The sequence below is a fragment of the Ruditapes philippinarum genome, unplaced genomic scaffold (assembly GCF_026571515.1).
Source record: "Ruditapes philippinarum isolate M1 unplaced genomic scaffold, ASM2657151v2 ctg191_1_1_1_1, whole genome shotgun sequence".
NCBI classification, from domain to species: Eukaryota; Metazoa; Mollusca; class Bivalvia; order Venerida; family Veneridae; genus Ruditapes; species Ruditapes philippinarum.
In genome coordinates, this window is record NW_026865167.1 from 134,255 (window position 1) to 147,483 (window position 13,229).

The 13,229-nt window shown below is 31.9% G+C and overlaps 1 protein-coding gene across 1 annotated transcript in view; it reads left to right on the forward strand.

Annotated features, from left to right (window-relative positions):
• The window catches only part of LOC132728082 (uncharacterized), a 146,952-nt gene extending 134,247 nt beyond the window's left edge, over positions 1–12,705 (forward strand). The window contains exons 96-113 of the mRNA XM_060713690.1: positions 387–562; positions 1,135–1,329; positions 1,696–1,899; positions 2,256–2,591; positions 2,969–3,193; positions 3,338–3,544; positions 3,858–4,058; positions 4,355–4,603; positions 4,771–4,959; positions 5,158–5,305; positions 5,683–5,846; positions 6,007–6,276; positions 6,759–7,020; positions 7,454–7,786; positions 8,125–8,410; positions 8,978–9,129; positions 9,445–9,575; positions 10,335–12,705. Of these exons, the coding sequence (XP_060569673.1) occupies positions 387–562; positions 1,135–1,329; positions 1,696–1,899; positions 2,256–2,591; positions 2,969–3,193; positions 3,338–3,544; positions 3,858–4,058; positions 4,355–4,603; positions 4,771–4,959; positions 5,158–5,305; positions 5,683–5,846; positions 6,007–6,276; positions 6,759–7,020; positions 7,454–7,786; positions 8,125–8,410; positions 8,978–9,129; positions 9,445–9,575; positions 10,335–10,616 (4,010 nt within the window). The 3' untranslated portion in view covers positions 10,617–12,705. The remainder of the gene's footprint in view (positions 1–386; positions 563–1,134; positions 1,330–1,695; positions 1,900–2,255; positions 2,592–2,968; positions 3,194–3,337; positions 3,545–3,857; positions 4,059–4,354; positions 4,604–4,770; positions 4,960–5,157; positions 5,306–5,682; positions 5,847–6,006; positions 6,277–6,758; positions 7,021–7,453; positions 7,787–8,124; positions 8,411–8,977; positions 9,130–9,444; positions 9,576–10,334) is intronic.
• Positions 12,706–13,229: the final 524 nt, after the last annotated feature.

Sequence of the window (13,229 nt, forward strand, 5' to 3'; positions counted from 1 at the left end):
GGGTATTAATCACATTTAGTGATAGTTCTAGTTTTGATGAGACTTTGAAAAAAACAACATCAGTGTAAATAAAAATCAGGGTTGGAATGGAGCAATTTCTGTATTATGCACTACCCATGAGAATAATAACTATGTGTTGCAACTTTGGACAACCAAAACGAAAAAAAAACAAAAAAACCTCCCTGCTATATTTTTGTTAAATGGATTTGCCATGCTTTAAATTTTGTATTGTCCATTCTTAGTTTAAAAGGATTTCATTATGAATTATAAATAAAATATTTTCAAAGTAAATGTTTAGGATCTTTAATGTGACATATGTCATTCTTGTATCATATTTGTATGTTAATTTCATGTTTAAACTTGACATGATGTTTTATTATTTCCAGGTGCAGCCAATGCTGCCCAGGTAGCCGACATTATAAGAGCTTACAGTGAACAACTGGGTAAAGCAATGAATCAACATAGCAGCAGCAAGGATAGACAGACGAACGATCTTCATCGTAAACTTGCTATGAGACGTAAAGCTCGTGAAGATGCTCTTAGAGAAAAACAGAGCAGAGAGGTAAAACAATTCACATCATTTGGTTTTCATTGAACAAATTTTGAGCAATTATAATATGACGGTGGTGGTTTTCTCAATTGTAATAGGGTAATTAATATCACTATAATGCAATCATAAACAGTTTTGAAATTGATGAAAATATTTATTTTCTGTCAGACTGCTGATTCTTTTAATTGCATTTATTATAACATTAGCATGTTTTTTAAAGAAAGTTAAAAAAGTTAATAAATTGTTTGATATACCCTTTGGTGTATCATGCTGGCAGGGGCGGCAAAATCAATTGTCCATATTGCCCAGATTGTCCCACACCCTGTACAGACTAGTGGAAATTTTCAAGAATGAACTATATAAATATCATAATATCAGTTAAAAAATGCTTCAGATAAAAATAAACAAGTGAGTCAAAATCAGATTTTACAGGCCCTTAGAAGTGTCTGGGTGAATATATATAAAACAAATTGAAATTATGATAAAACATAATTAGCTTGTGATAAACTATACAAGGTTTAATTACATGTATATATGTTAACAATGATATGGAAGATGAAATATAATGATGTAAATGATTGCAGGCCGAGGAGGCAGGTTTACCATTACCCCAGGAAAGTGCAGATAACTCTGATGTTAAACTGAAGATGTCTCAAGGTGTGCTGGACACCCTACAATCTCAAGAGGCCGCTGGTACGGCTAAACTCGAGATTGACCTTGAAGATAATTTTGGAGATGAGGAACGAAGAAAATTATCTGACAGGATGAAGGAACATATTGTATGTTATATTCAATTTTGTTTGTGACATAATTATGCCTGTTATTGGTTTATGTGAAGAATAAGTACTAACGTGTATAGTCATATCTTAAAAAGGTTCAATCTGTAGCTTTAAATATTAAAAATAGGATATTTAGGTGGAATGAGTTTTGAGAATTTTTTGTCACAGTGTTTTTGAATTTATCTATTATTACATTATTGGGTAAGGAGAGAATTAAAGATAATTATACATCTTAATAGTATAGAAGTCTAAAAACCTTCCCTTTTTAATCAAGTTTAACTTACACTGTACATTTGTTTTCATCAAGATTTTATTCGTAGAATTGATTTCATATTGTAAACACAATACGTTTTTTTATCCTACCAGGATCGTTTGTCAGAACAAGGAGTTATAACAGCCGAGATGAAAGACAAACTGTTGAAACAACACCAGGATACCGAGGCTGCACTTGAGAAAAAACACAAGGACGGTAAACAACAGCAAATTCGTAACCTTGAAGACAAAATGGCCTTACTTCGAAAACGTAGATTTGATAAGCTGAGGGATGAACAGGAGAAGTACAAGAATGAAGTAAGTGTAAAATACAAAAACAATTCTTATTTTCACAACCTGTGTTAAATTTTGGGTAAAACATGCTTATAAGAGTTTTTCAGCTATACATTATGCAGCAAAAGTAGTTAAATTGTCTAATCTATCAAGCAAAGAAAGTATCTTACAAAAATAAATTTTAGTAGTTGACAAATATGAAATGTCAGTAGTTGACTGTTTAGGTATTTGAAAAGAATTCTTTCTTAACATTTAAGATTTGATATCATTAAGGATGGTTCACCTCTAGTCTGTGATAGCTACATATATGTATATAGAAGCTGGTTATAAATCCACAATAATGAATGCTGTTGCTAAAGTAATTTTACTTTGTATTTCAGAGAACATCGAAATTGATTCAAGATGGCCACAATGATGAACTAGAGAAAGAGCTTGAGGTTCTTAAACAACTGTTTGAACAACAAATGTCTGCTGCCGAGGCTGAAATGGATGCAGAAGAGAATGAGCACAAACATAAATTGACAAAGAACCTGAATGATGAACATACGGCAGGTTTGCGGGAAACTCAGCGCCAGATAATGAAGGTAGCCAGTGACAGCTGTCCCGCATCTGAGCAGGTCGCGCTACAGAGATTGATGGATGAATATCGTAAAGAACAAGAAGGTCTGTCCCAAGAATTGAACCTTGAGAAACAGAGACTGCGTAATGACCTTCAGGTAATTTCCTAAAAGTTTCTTAGTTACATGTGATGATACCTTTTTCCTCTATTTGATTGTTACTATTACACAATATAAAAGATATGAAACATTTTAATGCCCCCATTACTTGAGGGGGTGGGGGGATTAACATTTGCTTATGTCAGTCTGTCACACTGTCTGGCTGTTAGTGAAATGGTGGAATGTGTGGCATCCATGTCCTATAATATTTATACATTTCTAGTTAAATTAACATGAAGAAAATTCTTTATTTCTTTGGTATTTTGAACAAGATAAATAAACGTTTCATTTGGACTTACAATGTTTTTTAAAATAAGTGTTTAATACTGTGAATCAGGAATGGTATAAGTAATTCTCTACTTGTATAATATTTCCAGGCTAAGTTAAAATCAAGAAGAAGTCGCAGAATGGCAGAGTCTCTGCGTAAAATGGAAGAGATAGAAGCTCAAAGAATAATTGCTGAGCAGAGGAAACAAATGCAGCAACAGGCAGCAAACAAGGGAGACAACCAGAATGGTGTTGCTACGGATACAGGGTTGCTGATAGCTCCTCAAGTCAATGTTGGTGAATCAATGGAAGAAAGAGTACTTAAGAAATCACAGGTAATTTTCAGAAATTTGAATTATTGATAAATCTAAATATAGAAATATTAGAAACCAAATAATACTGGTAATAAGTATACTCTTGTATTAATCACACATATATAGTATTGTAACTTATTTATTTGATATTATTTTGTTATTTAGGATCAGTTTAAGGACAGCCTACGCAAACAACACAAAGATTTCTTTGAGAAGACCTCGAATAAACTTGACCAGGAGGCTCGTGAAGAAGAGAATGCCCTAAAGAAACAATTAGACGAGGAACGTAACAAGATTCTCCGCGAGAAGAAGAACAGACACCAGGCCGAGATTGACGCTCGACCAGATCTTAGTCAGAAGGAAATTGAAGCTGTAAGTTACTAATTAGTTATCTTATCAATGATGAATGCTTGGGAAAAAAAAAGATTTGTTTATTATGATGATGTTTAAACTCCGTCAGTAAATATTCAATGACAATATTGCTGTTTCTGCTTTATTATAGATGTTATAGAGTGATACTGAATGTTTAGGCAAATAGATAACATACAACAGTTTGTTTTTTTTTACCTAACTCTTGCTCTAAATATACCGTAGGTAATTTTTGTTATGAACATAACATTTAAATTGAATAAAAGGACAATTAGAGAACATTTTTCACCATTTCCAAGGTATTTCTTATTTACAGATGATGTCCCAACACGAGAAGGAAATGGAAAATTTGGCCGAGAAACTTGAAATGGAGAGAGACCGGCAGTTACGTGCTCTTGGTGACTCGTTGTCAAGGCGACGAAATCGTAAACTTGAGGACCTACAGCGTCGTAATGACACAGAGTACATGCGTACAATGATTGATCAGAAAAAAGAGGTTGAAGAATTGCATCTTAAGGTAGGGAATTACATTTATAAATCTTAATAAGACCTGTGTTATAGTTGGAAATGAAAATGTGAAATTAAGGGGCCAAACTAGCTTACTGTGTTTTAAATGTTTACAAACATATTAAATGATGCAAAGTGTTGGATATAATAATTTAAAACTAATGATTATATTTGAATATTTATCATAAATTCTGTGGAAGGAAAGTATCATCTCAGTTTTGTTCATGGTGGATTTGTTCAAGTATTTGTAGATTTGTTGATAAAACTTCTTTCATGATTATTGATTCTTTTTTTCTAAATTCACAGAAAGCCAAGGAGGCGGAACATAAAGCGATTAAGGAAGGTATTAAGGATAATGGAGAAGAAGACAGTGAGAAGGTGATCAAGGCGGTACTTGCTCAGAGACACGCCCAGGAAATGGCTGACCTTGAAACCCAGTATGCTGCTGAGAAACGTATGATGGTGAATGAAGCTCTCAATAAACTGAATGCCAAGTATGATCCTATACGTACAGAGATGTCTAAACGTCACAACAAGGATCTGTTTGATTTACAGGTAATCAATCAATATTACTGTAAATTTAGTACATCCTATTGCTTTCTGAGATTTCTTATTCATAATATTTGACTGGTTCAAAAATAAATATTAAAAGATATTTCGTTTAACTGATGAGATAAAGTATAACTGAAATTAATTGTATGTGATGGGTTTGTTGTTTACAGAAAGCCGGATACAGTCCGGAGGAGCTTCAAGAGAAACGTGCTGAGTTGATGAAACAACACGAGCAGGAATTAGCCGAGCTTGATCGTAAACAAGCCAGTGAGAAGAGTAGTGTAGAACAGGGAGCACTGGCTGACTGGGAACTCAGTTTTGCTAAGGCCAAGCTTGCACTTAAAGAAAGACATTACAAGGTAAGAAATTGCTTTGGTTAAATATTTTTATTTAAGAAAAAACAAAATAATATCTGTTCCCATTGATCTATCAAGGTTTTAGTAAGGTGCAATGTAATGGTGTATTACTTTACTTGTCACAGTTTCATTGAAATGATTTTATTTACTTTAAAAAAAAAATCTTAAATCCAGTTTTGTGTGGTTTATTTTGTAAATTAGGAGTTTGCGGATGCATTGCGTGAGTTCACACCAAACAAGGATGGTGCCAAAGATGCTGATCAGATGGCATCAGATCTGGAACAGATGAAACAGACATTAGAGAAACAGAGGCTGGAACAGGAACAAAAAATGAAGAAAGAACATCAAGGTATTTATGGATATATTTATATATATATCTGACATCATAATGTTCAATCTCCAGATTTATTGAATGTATAAAAGTGTCTGGTTCAGTAGCAGTTATGTTTTGTCTGGCATCCACTTTTAGACATGTCCATTATCAATTTTACGGATATTATATTAAAACTTTGAAGTTTGTCTGCCAACAGCATAGAGCCTGGCTCTGTATTAGTAGCAACAGCTTATGTCTTTCAGCAGGGTAATAGTTAGTAGAATGTATCAAATAATGATGGCAGATAGTACTGTTGTTCAAATTGTACTATACCCTTGCTATACTGATGTAACATTTTGAGATTGAAAAGGGACTTATTGCAAGAAAAAAATATTTTTGTTTAATTTTTCTAGAATTTGAGTCAGAAGAGCAGAAACACATGGAGAAACAAATGGCTGCCTATGTACAACAACTAGAACGTGAAACAGAGGAAGAGAAAGCTAAATTCGAGAAAACATTTAAAGCCCTTGGCCAGAGAAGAGATGAGATTATTAAAACACAAAAAGAAAAAGCTATGGTATGTATTTTCTAAAAAACTGTAGAGCACAATGATGAATTACATGTATTTCCAACCAGCTCAAAATAGAACTTCTTAAATTTTCTTGCATAAAATGTATTTTATTGTTGTATTTTATTGGTCAGTGTTCTTGATAAATAAAGTATCATAATTATTACAGGCCGAGGTTGAGAAGTTAAGGAGTCAAGGAGCTAGTGAGGAGAAACAACGAGAATTACTAGAACAACACGAGCTTGACCTACAGAGACTTGTCAATAGAATTGATTCTGATCGTCTAAGGCAACAGAGCACAATCCAACAACGTATCCAGGAGAAGAAAGAGGAAAAGCTACGAAGGAAGCAGGCAGAATTAATCAACAACGCAGAAGATAATCGTCTTGAGCTTGACCTCCGTCAGCAGAACCAAGTACAGAGAATGAAAGCTGATGAGGTATAGTGCCCAACTTGTATTTAATAATTGGATTGAAGAACAGAGCTGTTACTGTAAATTACATGATTGGATTTTTATGAGCTTGCTTAATGTCTGGTTATGAAAATAGCTGGTAGAATATCAAATTGATATGATGTATTGAGGTGTTCATGCTACCTACTATTACCTGTATTCAGCATATTTAGTGTTTGATTATTGGGCTCTTGCTTTCTGATCAGTTTAGCTTGTGTGGTTAGCTTTCTAGAATAAAACATCTTATACAAGAAGTAGAGTATCATCTTATACAAGAAGTAGAGTATTTTACTTAAATTATACAACACATTTTGCTTATATATCATTTTTCATGTTCATATTTGATTTGCAAGCATGTTAGCCAATAAAAAACTGTTGTTTAATCCTTACTTTTTTCTTGTTTAAGCAATTATTTGAAAGTTTATTAACATTCAGAAAATTAAATTTTAATACAAAATGTCTTTTTCTAGGCTCTTACATTGAATGAAGCCATGAATATTGATACAGCCCAGGCTCTAGCAGATGGTCGGCCATCTTCACCAGTATCCCAGCATTCCCTGGAAGATGATGATGAGGAAGCACTTCCACCATCTTACAAAATGGCTGCCCCGATTAATGAGGCTGATCTTGTTGCACTGTTAATGGCTTCACCGCTGTATCAGAAACTAGAGAGTATAAAGTCACAGATTGAGAGAGGAGCACACAAGGGTGATCAGAAGGATAAGACTGAAAGTAAGTCATTCTTAATTTAGATACTGTTTTATTAGTGATTTTGGCGGGACAATACATAATTTGATTAGAAGTATTGTTTTTGAATATGAGAAAAAAAATCTGATAGAGATTTGTTAATTTCCATTACAATATCACAGATTAACTAAAACAGATGTGTTTTGATTGTGACAATGTCATAAATACAGGTTATGTTTGTATTATGATTTGCACATAAAGGAGAAATTACTCTTATGAAATTTATTTGTGTTTACACTTTGCTATTTAAACAAGATAGCTGTAAATTTAACAATGATGAAATTATACCCAGGTACATTTGTATCTGTAAAGCATCCAAGAAATACCTAGGACTGTTCTCTTTTACAGAATTAATTTCTAACTGACATGAGGATTACTATTTAAATGCTTAACTTGATTTTATAATGTATTATAACAGGTGATGGGTTCCATGATGCAAAGGATTCCGAGTGGACGACAGATTCTAAACTTGAACCAATGGACTTGAACAAGCTTGATGCTCGCAAGTTTATCGTGTACAAGTTTGGTTGCTTTATATCAGAGCTGATATCAGCTCACTGTCAGCATGCACCTGTCACACTGCTGATTGCTGACAAGATTCCACCCAACGAGAGATTGCGCAATAACCCATACAGAAATTCCTTCTTTTTCGATGCCAATAACAACATACTGTATGTACGTTCAGCAAGACTGGAGACAGTTGGAGAATTTACAGTTGTTTTGGTGCACACGCTCGCTCACATAAAATCAGGTATCAACTGCATTTTTATAGAAATACTTTAAAATTAAATTTTTCCTACCCTCTCCTTAAAATTATGAAATTTAAAGATGAAACACTCACTGTACAACTTACGAGTATATGGATAAAATTTCTTCAAATGTTAAACAATTTAAAACATTAAGCATTAATTTTTCCCTATTATTGTTGAGTTGATTATCATTTTAAAGGGTAATACAGCTATTTTAGTGTGATTCTTAAAATTCTAGAAAATTTTTAGGTACGGTAGTTCTAGAAGTCTTAATTTCTACAGTTTGTTCTGAATTGGAAGTTATGTTATCTATAAAATGTATGTGATTATAATTCTGCAGGTGATTTGAGAAATGACAGCAACCCCAACTTCCAGAAGGAGTACCACCGAGCTATGGCAGTTGTTTGTGATGATTTGTTCTTTGCTCGTTTCCGACGCAACACAGCTGGTTCCATTAAGAATGAGCCAAGTGTAGATGGCGCTGTTAAACTTCTACAACAGATGTTTGGTAACTGTCATACAGAAGACGAGAAGGTGAAGATGGTAGAAGATTTACTTGATGTCAAGTTGTTACCGGCAACCAATGTAGACGGTGTACATTTCAACCCTGAGCGTCTTAGAGAAAGGTGCACATCCTGTTTTCTGTTTAATAATTACTGCATTTTTCAAATTTGTTGTAACTTTTAATAAATTTCTATAAAAACAGAATTATGACAATATAATTTAGGTTATTATAAACGGTAAAACCTATATTATTTATTTATTCTGAATGACATTATTGATAATTCAGTATTGATTATTCAGATGTCCTTATCAGAAATTCATACAATTTTGTGATATTCTCTTTCAATTATATCAATATCAATAGAAAATTGTACATGTATGCAAAATGTAGTCTATAAAAATATTTAAGGTTAAATTTTTTTTTTCAAACAGAGTACCGCTAAAATTACACATTACATAAATATTTTCCTACTCTCTCTCTCTCAAATTTCTACCCTACTATTTTAAATCAATACTTATTTGTTTTATGTATCCGCCTTTCAAAACTAAGATATCATATGTGAATTTGTATTAAAGTCATCACATTACATTGTTGATTTTGCAAGATAATAAATGTTTATGTTCAGTCCTGCTACTCCCACATTTACAAATTATAAAATTATATTGTTTGAACTTGTCCTATATTTCAGGTTGAATGAATACTCTAGTTTTACAATGACGAACAAGCTTCACACAATGCTAGGAAGTATGGAGGATAAAGTACATCAGGCAAAATCTCAGGGAACTTCTCACAATGTTGACCGTTCACTTCTGAGATTGAGTCATAAGTTTGCACCAAGCAGTAAGTGTAACTAACCTTCTATCAAAATATTTGTAAGGAAATAAAAAATGAGTTGTTCTAAATGATCAGGACTTCCTTTGTGTTCATTAAATATCTATAATTGGTAATATGTAGTATTCAGTTGTATATCATGTTTTCCTCTTGTTACAAATTGATTTAAATGATAAAATGACATCAACTAGATGATATTATTTATAAGAAATAATTTGATGTGAATAGCACTGTAGATGTAATTAATCATCTATACTGCCATTTAAGATTAAAATAAATGTATAGAATGGCAAAACATCAAAAGATTTCCTGTTTTTATTTTAGGTCAGACACCACTAAATAGGAAACTTCCTCTGAGATTTGTGACATCTAACATGACTGGTCATGCTCTATGGCAGACATTTGCTAACCACGCCGAGGCAGGAGATGCAGAATTAGGCAGTCTACCAGAAAGTGTAAGTAACTGAAGTATCTTAAATAATATATTATGATGTGATAATGCATTACTGAGTACAATACTGAATTCCATTGGACGAGTACATAGCTGAAAAAAGTTTAAAACAGGTATCATGATATGGATTTGATACGGAATTTTTGGACTCAGAACATGAAAGTGAGGCTAGATAGAATACAATTTGGATTTGATAAGGAATATGTGGATTCAGAAAATGAAAACAACCTTGGCTAGATAGAGTTCAATCTACATTTCATATGGATTTTTTGGACTTAGAAAATGAAAACAAGTCTATTAATAAGATTTCATCTAATGATGCGTGATTTTATAACATCACAAGGTGCAAATACTGGATATTCATCGCTTACAGTTTATAAGGTGTGAAATGAATAGCCTTCATAATGTGGGCAAATATAGCTGTTGGTGAATGAATTTATATCCTTGTTGTTTTAAGAATTTGTCAGTCTTTCGTAATGAATCAAACCGGGAAAGGGGGTGTATGTGGTTATATTTTCTAATTTTATAACTGCAAAGGTATTTAAATGGGTAAAAAGAGCCCAAAATAATATGTTTAGGTTAAGGTGTTTTTACCCCTCAAATTCTGAAATAAAATTGATATAAATGAATGTACTGAACTTTTTATTTTATAAATCAAACAGACTATTATTATTACTGCAACGCTATTAATATTACATAGATATTTTGAAATTTGATCATCTACACTGAAATTTAACCTTATTGTTGGTTTTTGATCTTGCAGAAATCTGCTGAAGACAGATATGATGACCTGTGCGCTGATTTTACTGAGGTCAACAAGTCCATTCTAGAAACAAAAGGTAAAATCCAACAACTAACTGAAGATGTCACTGCACAAACTGAGCGAGTTGAGAGTTCAAAGGGCAAGAAAGGTCAACCAAAAATGTCAACATCAGAGATAATGTCCGGAGCAAGTGAGAGACTGACCGAGTTGAAGGCAGACCTTACCAAACTTGAAATGGAGAAAACACAGATAATGGACAAAATGGGAGAATGTGAAAAATAAGAATTGTGAAAGCAATGTTGACAATTTGGACAAATTAATTTATAAAATGTGACATTGGAAAATTATATTTTTTTCACTATGAAAATATAGGAAGCTTTATCTGTGATATTATGAATATATAACATGCCAGGAAATGTGATCAGTATATTTATAGAAATGAAATATGAAAACTGTGAAAATATTTAGACAAATTTTGTTGTAACAGCTTTAAAACTTTTTTTTTATTTTCTTTATCACAGATCAATGAAAGTTTTTAACAGGTTTAAAAACATTCATTCTTGTTTAAGAAATTATTGATTGTATATACATGTATTTAAATACGTTTTAATCTCCGAATTTCAACAAAATTATGTCTATATATATTTGAAATAATATATTTTGGCTTCCTTAGAGAAAATGAATAATCTGCAATAAAATTATTTCATTTTTAGGCTGTACTAATAATTCTAAGTAAACATGGAATAAAGAAACTACCCATATATTCCACAATAATTTGAAGAGTAGATAAAAAATCAACCAGATATCATTAACTTTACTTTCTTTTTATGTTGTTGACATCACACTGATATTTCATCTTTTTTATTGCTAAAATTCTATGCAATTTTGTAGTATGCCATTTGATATAAATGTACATTTAACTATATTCATTTAAAAGCTGCAGTATATTTTATTACTAGCTGTTATTTTAGGGCAAGAAATACAGTTAGGAGTAACATTGCTAGCAGCTATTTGACACTGATGCATTAACATTATCATACATTACATGTACATAACTTCATATACGATGATTCTCGACCCGTCGGGAAGAAAGCATTTTGCTGATATGTCTCATTACTTACATTTATTTATTTTATATTATTGACATATTTTTCTCCCCTGTTCTTTTTCGTTTTGTTAATGATGATAGTTGTCTTATTGTAGAATATTTTTTCTGTCTAATTTTTTTATGAACATTCCGTCCTTTCTCAGTGCATGTTTTTTATGAACGTTCCGTCCTTTTTCATGTTGAGACTTTGAATACATTTTGAAAATAAACTGTGATATTATTATACTTATTATCATTATTATTATAGGACATAAAGCATGTTTAATGCTATGATAATAGGCGCATGTTTGATGGCAAAAATTGATTATTGACTGTATTTGATTGCAACACAATTATTGACTGTATTTGATTGCAACACAATTATTGACTGTATTTGATTGCAACACAATTATTTACAATTGTTTGATGTGCTTTAAGGAGGTTAAAAATGTTTGCTGGATCAAACGCCTCTATAACATTGTGTTGTTACATAAATATTGTTTTCTTCATGTATCATAATATTTTAAGTCAATGATCAACTTTTTATGTAATGTCGTGTTAAACAGACAATCAGTTATAGAGAGTAAAAAAAAAATAAAATAAAATTTTGGTTGAATACACTCGGGATATCTGTAAGATCAAAATATTAGAACTTGTAAACCATGTTGTCTATATTAAACACAGAAATAAATTTGGACAGGGTCATGGGGGGAATTGGGGCTCGGATTTATTTGGTTATTAAAATGTTGGCTGGCCCATAATTATATTTCCTTTTTCTAAGATTGTCTGTTTGGCTGAGATATTTCAACATCTATGTTTAATCGAGATTTGTAAACTGCTGAATTTTGAACATTTTCATTGGATTCCGAAGTTCTTTGCTGATTTTTAATGTTTATGCAATTACAAACAACAATTACATGTACATTTTTTTATTAATATAGATATTTATTTTTGTAAGAAAAAAAGTTATATTTTTACATTATACATGTATGTATTTTGTTATTTCATTTCATGGAATACTGTCTGCCTTTGTTAGCATTTATGATTTACAAAAGTCACTCTAGAAATAATGCATTTATAAAATTTCTTTCAGATCAGAATTAATGTGGCTAATTTTTATATTGAAATGACAAGTTTGTAACTATTTTAAGTGACTTTTTTATGAAAAAATTAGGTAATATAATAAAATAGATTCATGCTATTAATAAAACTAAAATTCTCTGTAGTTGAATTATCTGTCATATTTCTTTGTTCTGTAAAGTTATTAAAATTCTTTGACTGTTACATATTTCTTTGTTATTAATTTATATAATTATATTCCTCGAACACAAAGTCTGATAATTTGACACACTAATCCAGTGTTTTCCGTGAAACACATTGAGGTAAACTTTTATGCCAAATGATCTATCTGAATTACTTAATACACAAGTAATTTGGAGGCCAGGCAAGCAATAATTATGACTATAGAACACAATGAGTGGTACATCTGAACACTTGCTGACAATAAACTGTTCTACTAAGGGGAATGTTCCAAGCTTTATCGGAATCATTTAATGCAGAAGCAGTAACGGCCAGGGCAAGCAAAATTGCATTATGTTCTGATGTGTGGCCCTGAAGAATAATTTTTACCTCTAAAGTGACAAGCTTGGTTCTAACATGCTATACAATGGCCCAATGAGTCTAGCTATAAGTTGTATTTAAATAACTTCATTAATAAGTAAGTTAGACCACCAAGACAGTTTCACCAAATATTAACAGTTGAGCCCTTCAATATTGACATTGATATACCTATGATCTGGTACTCTCAA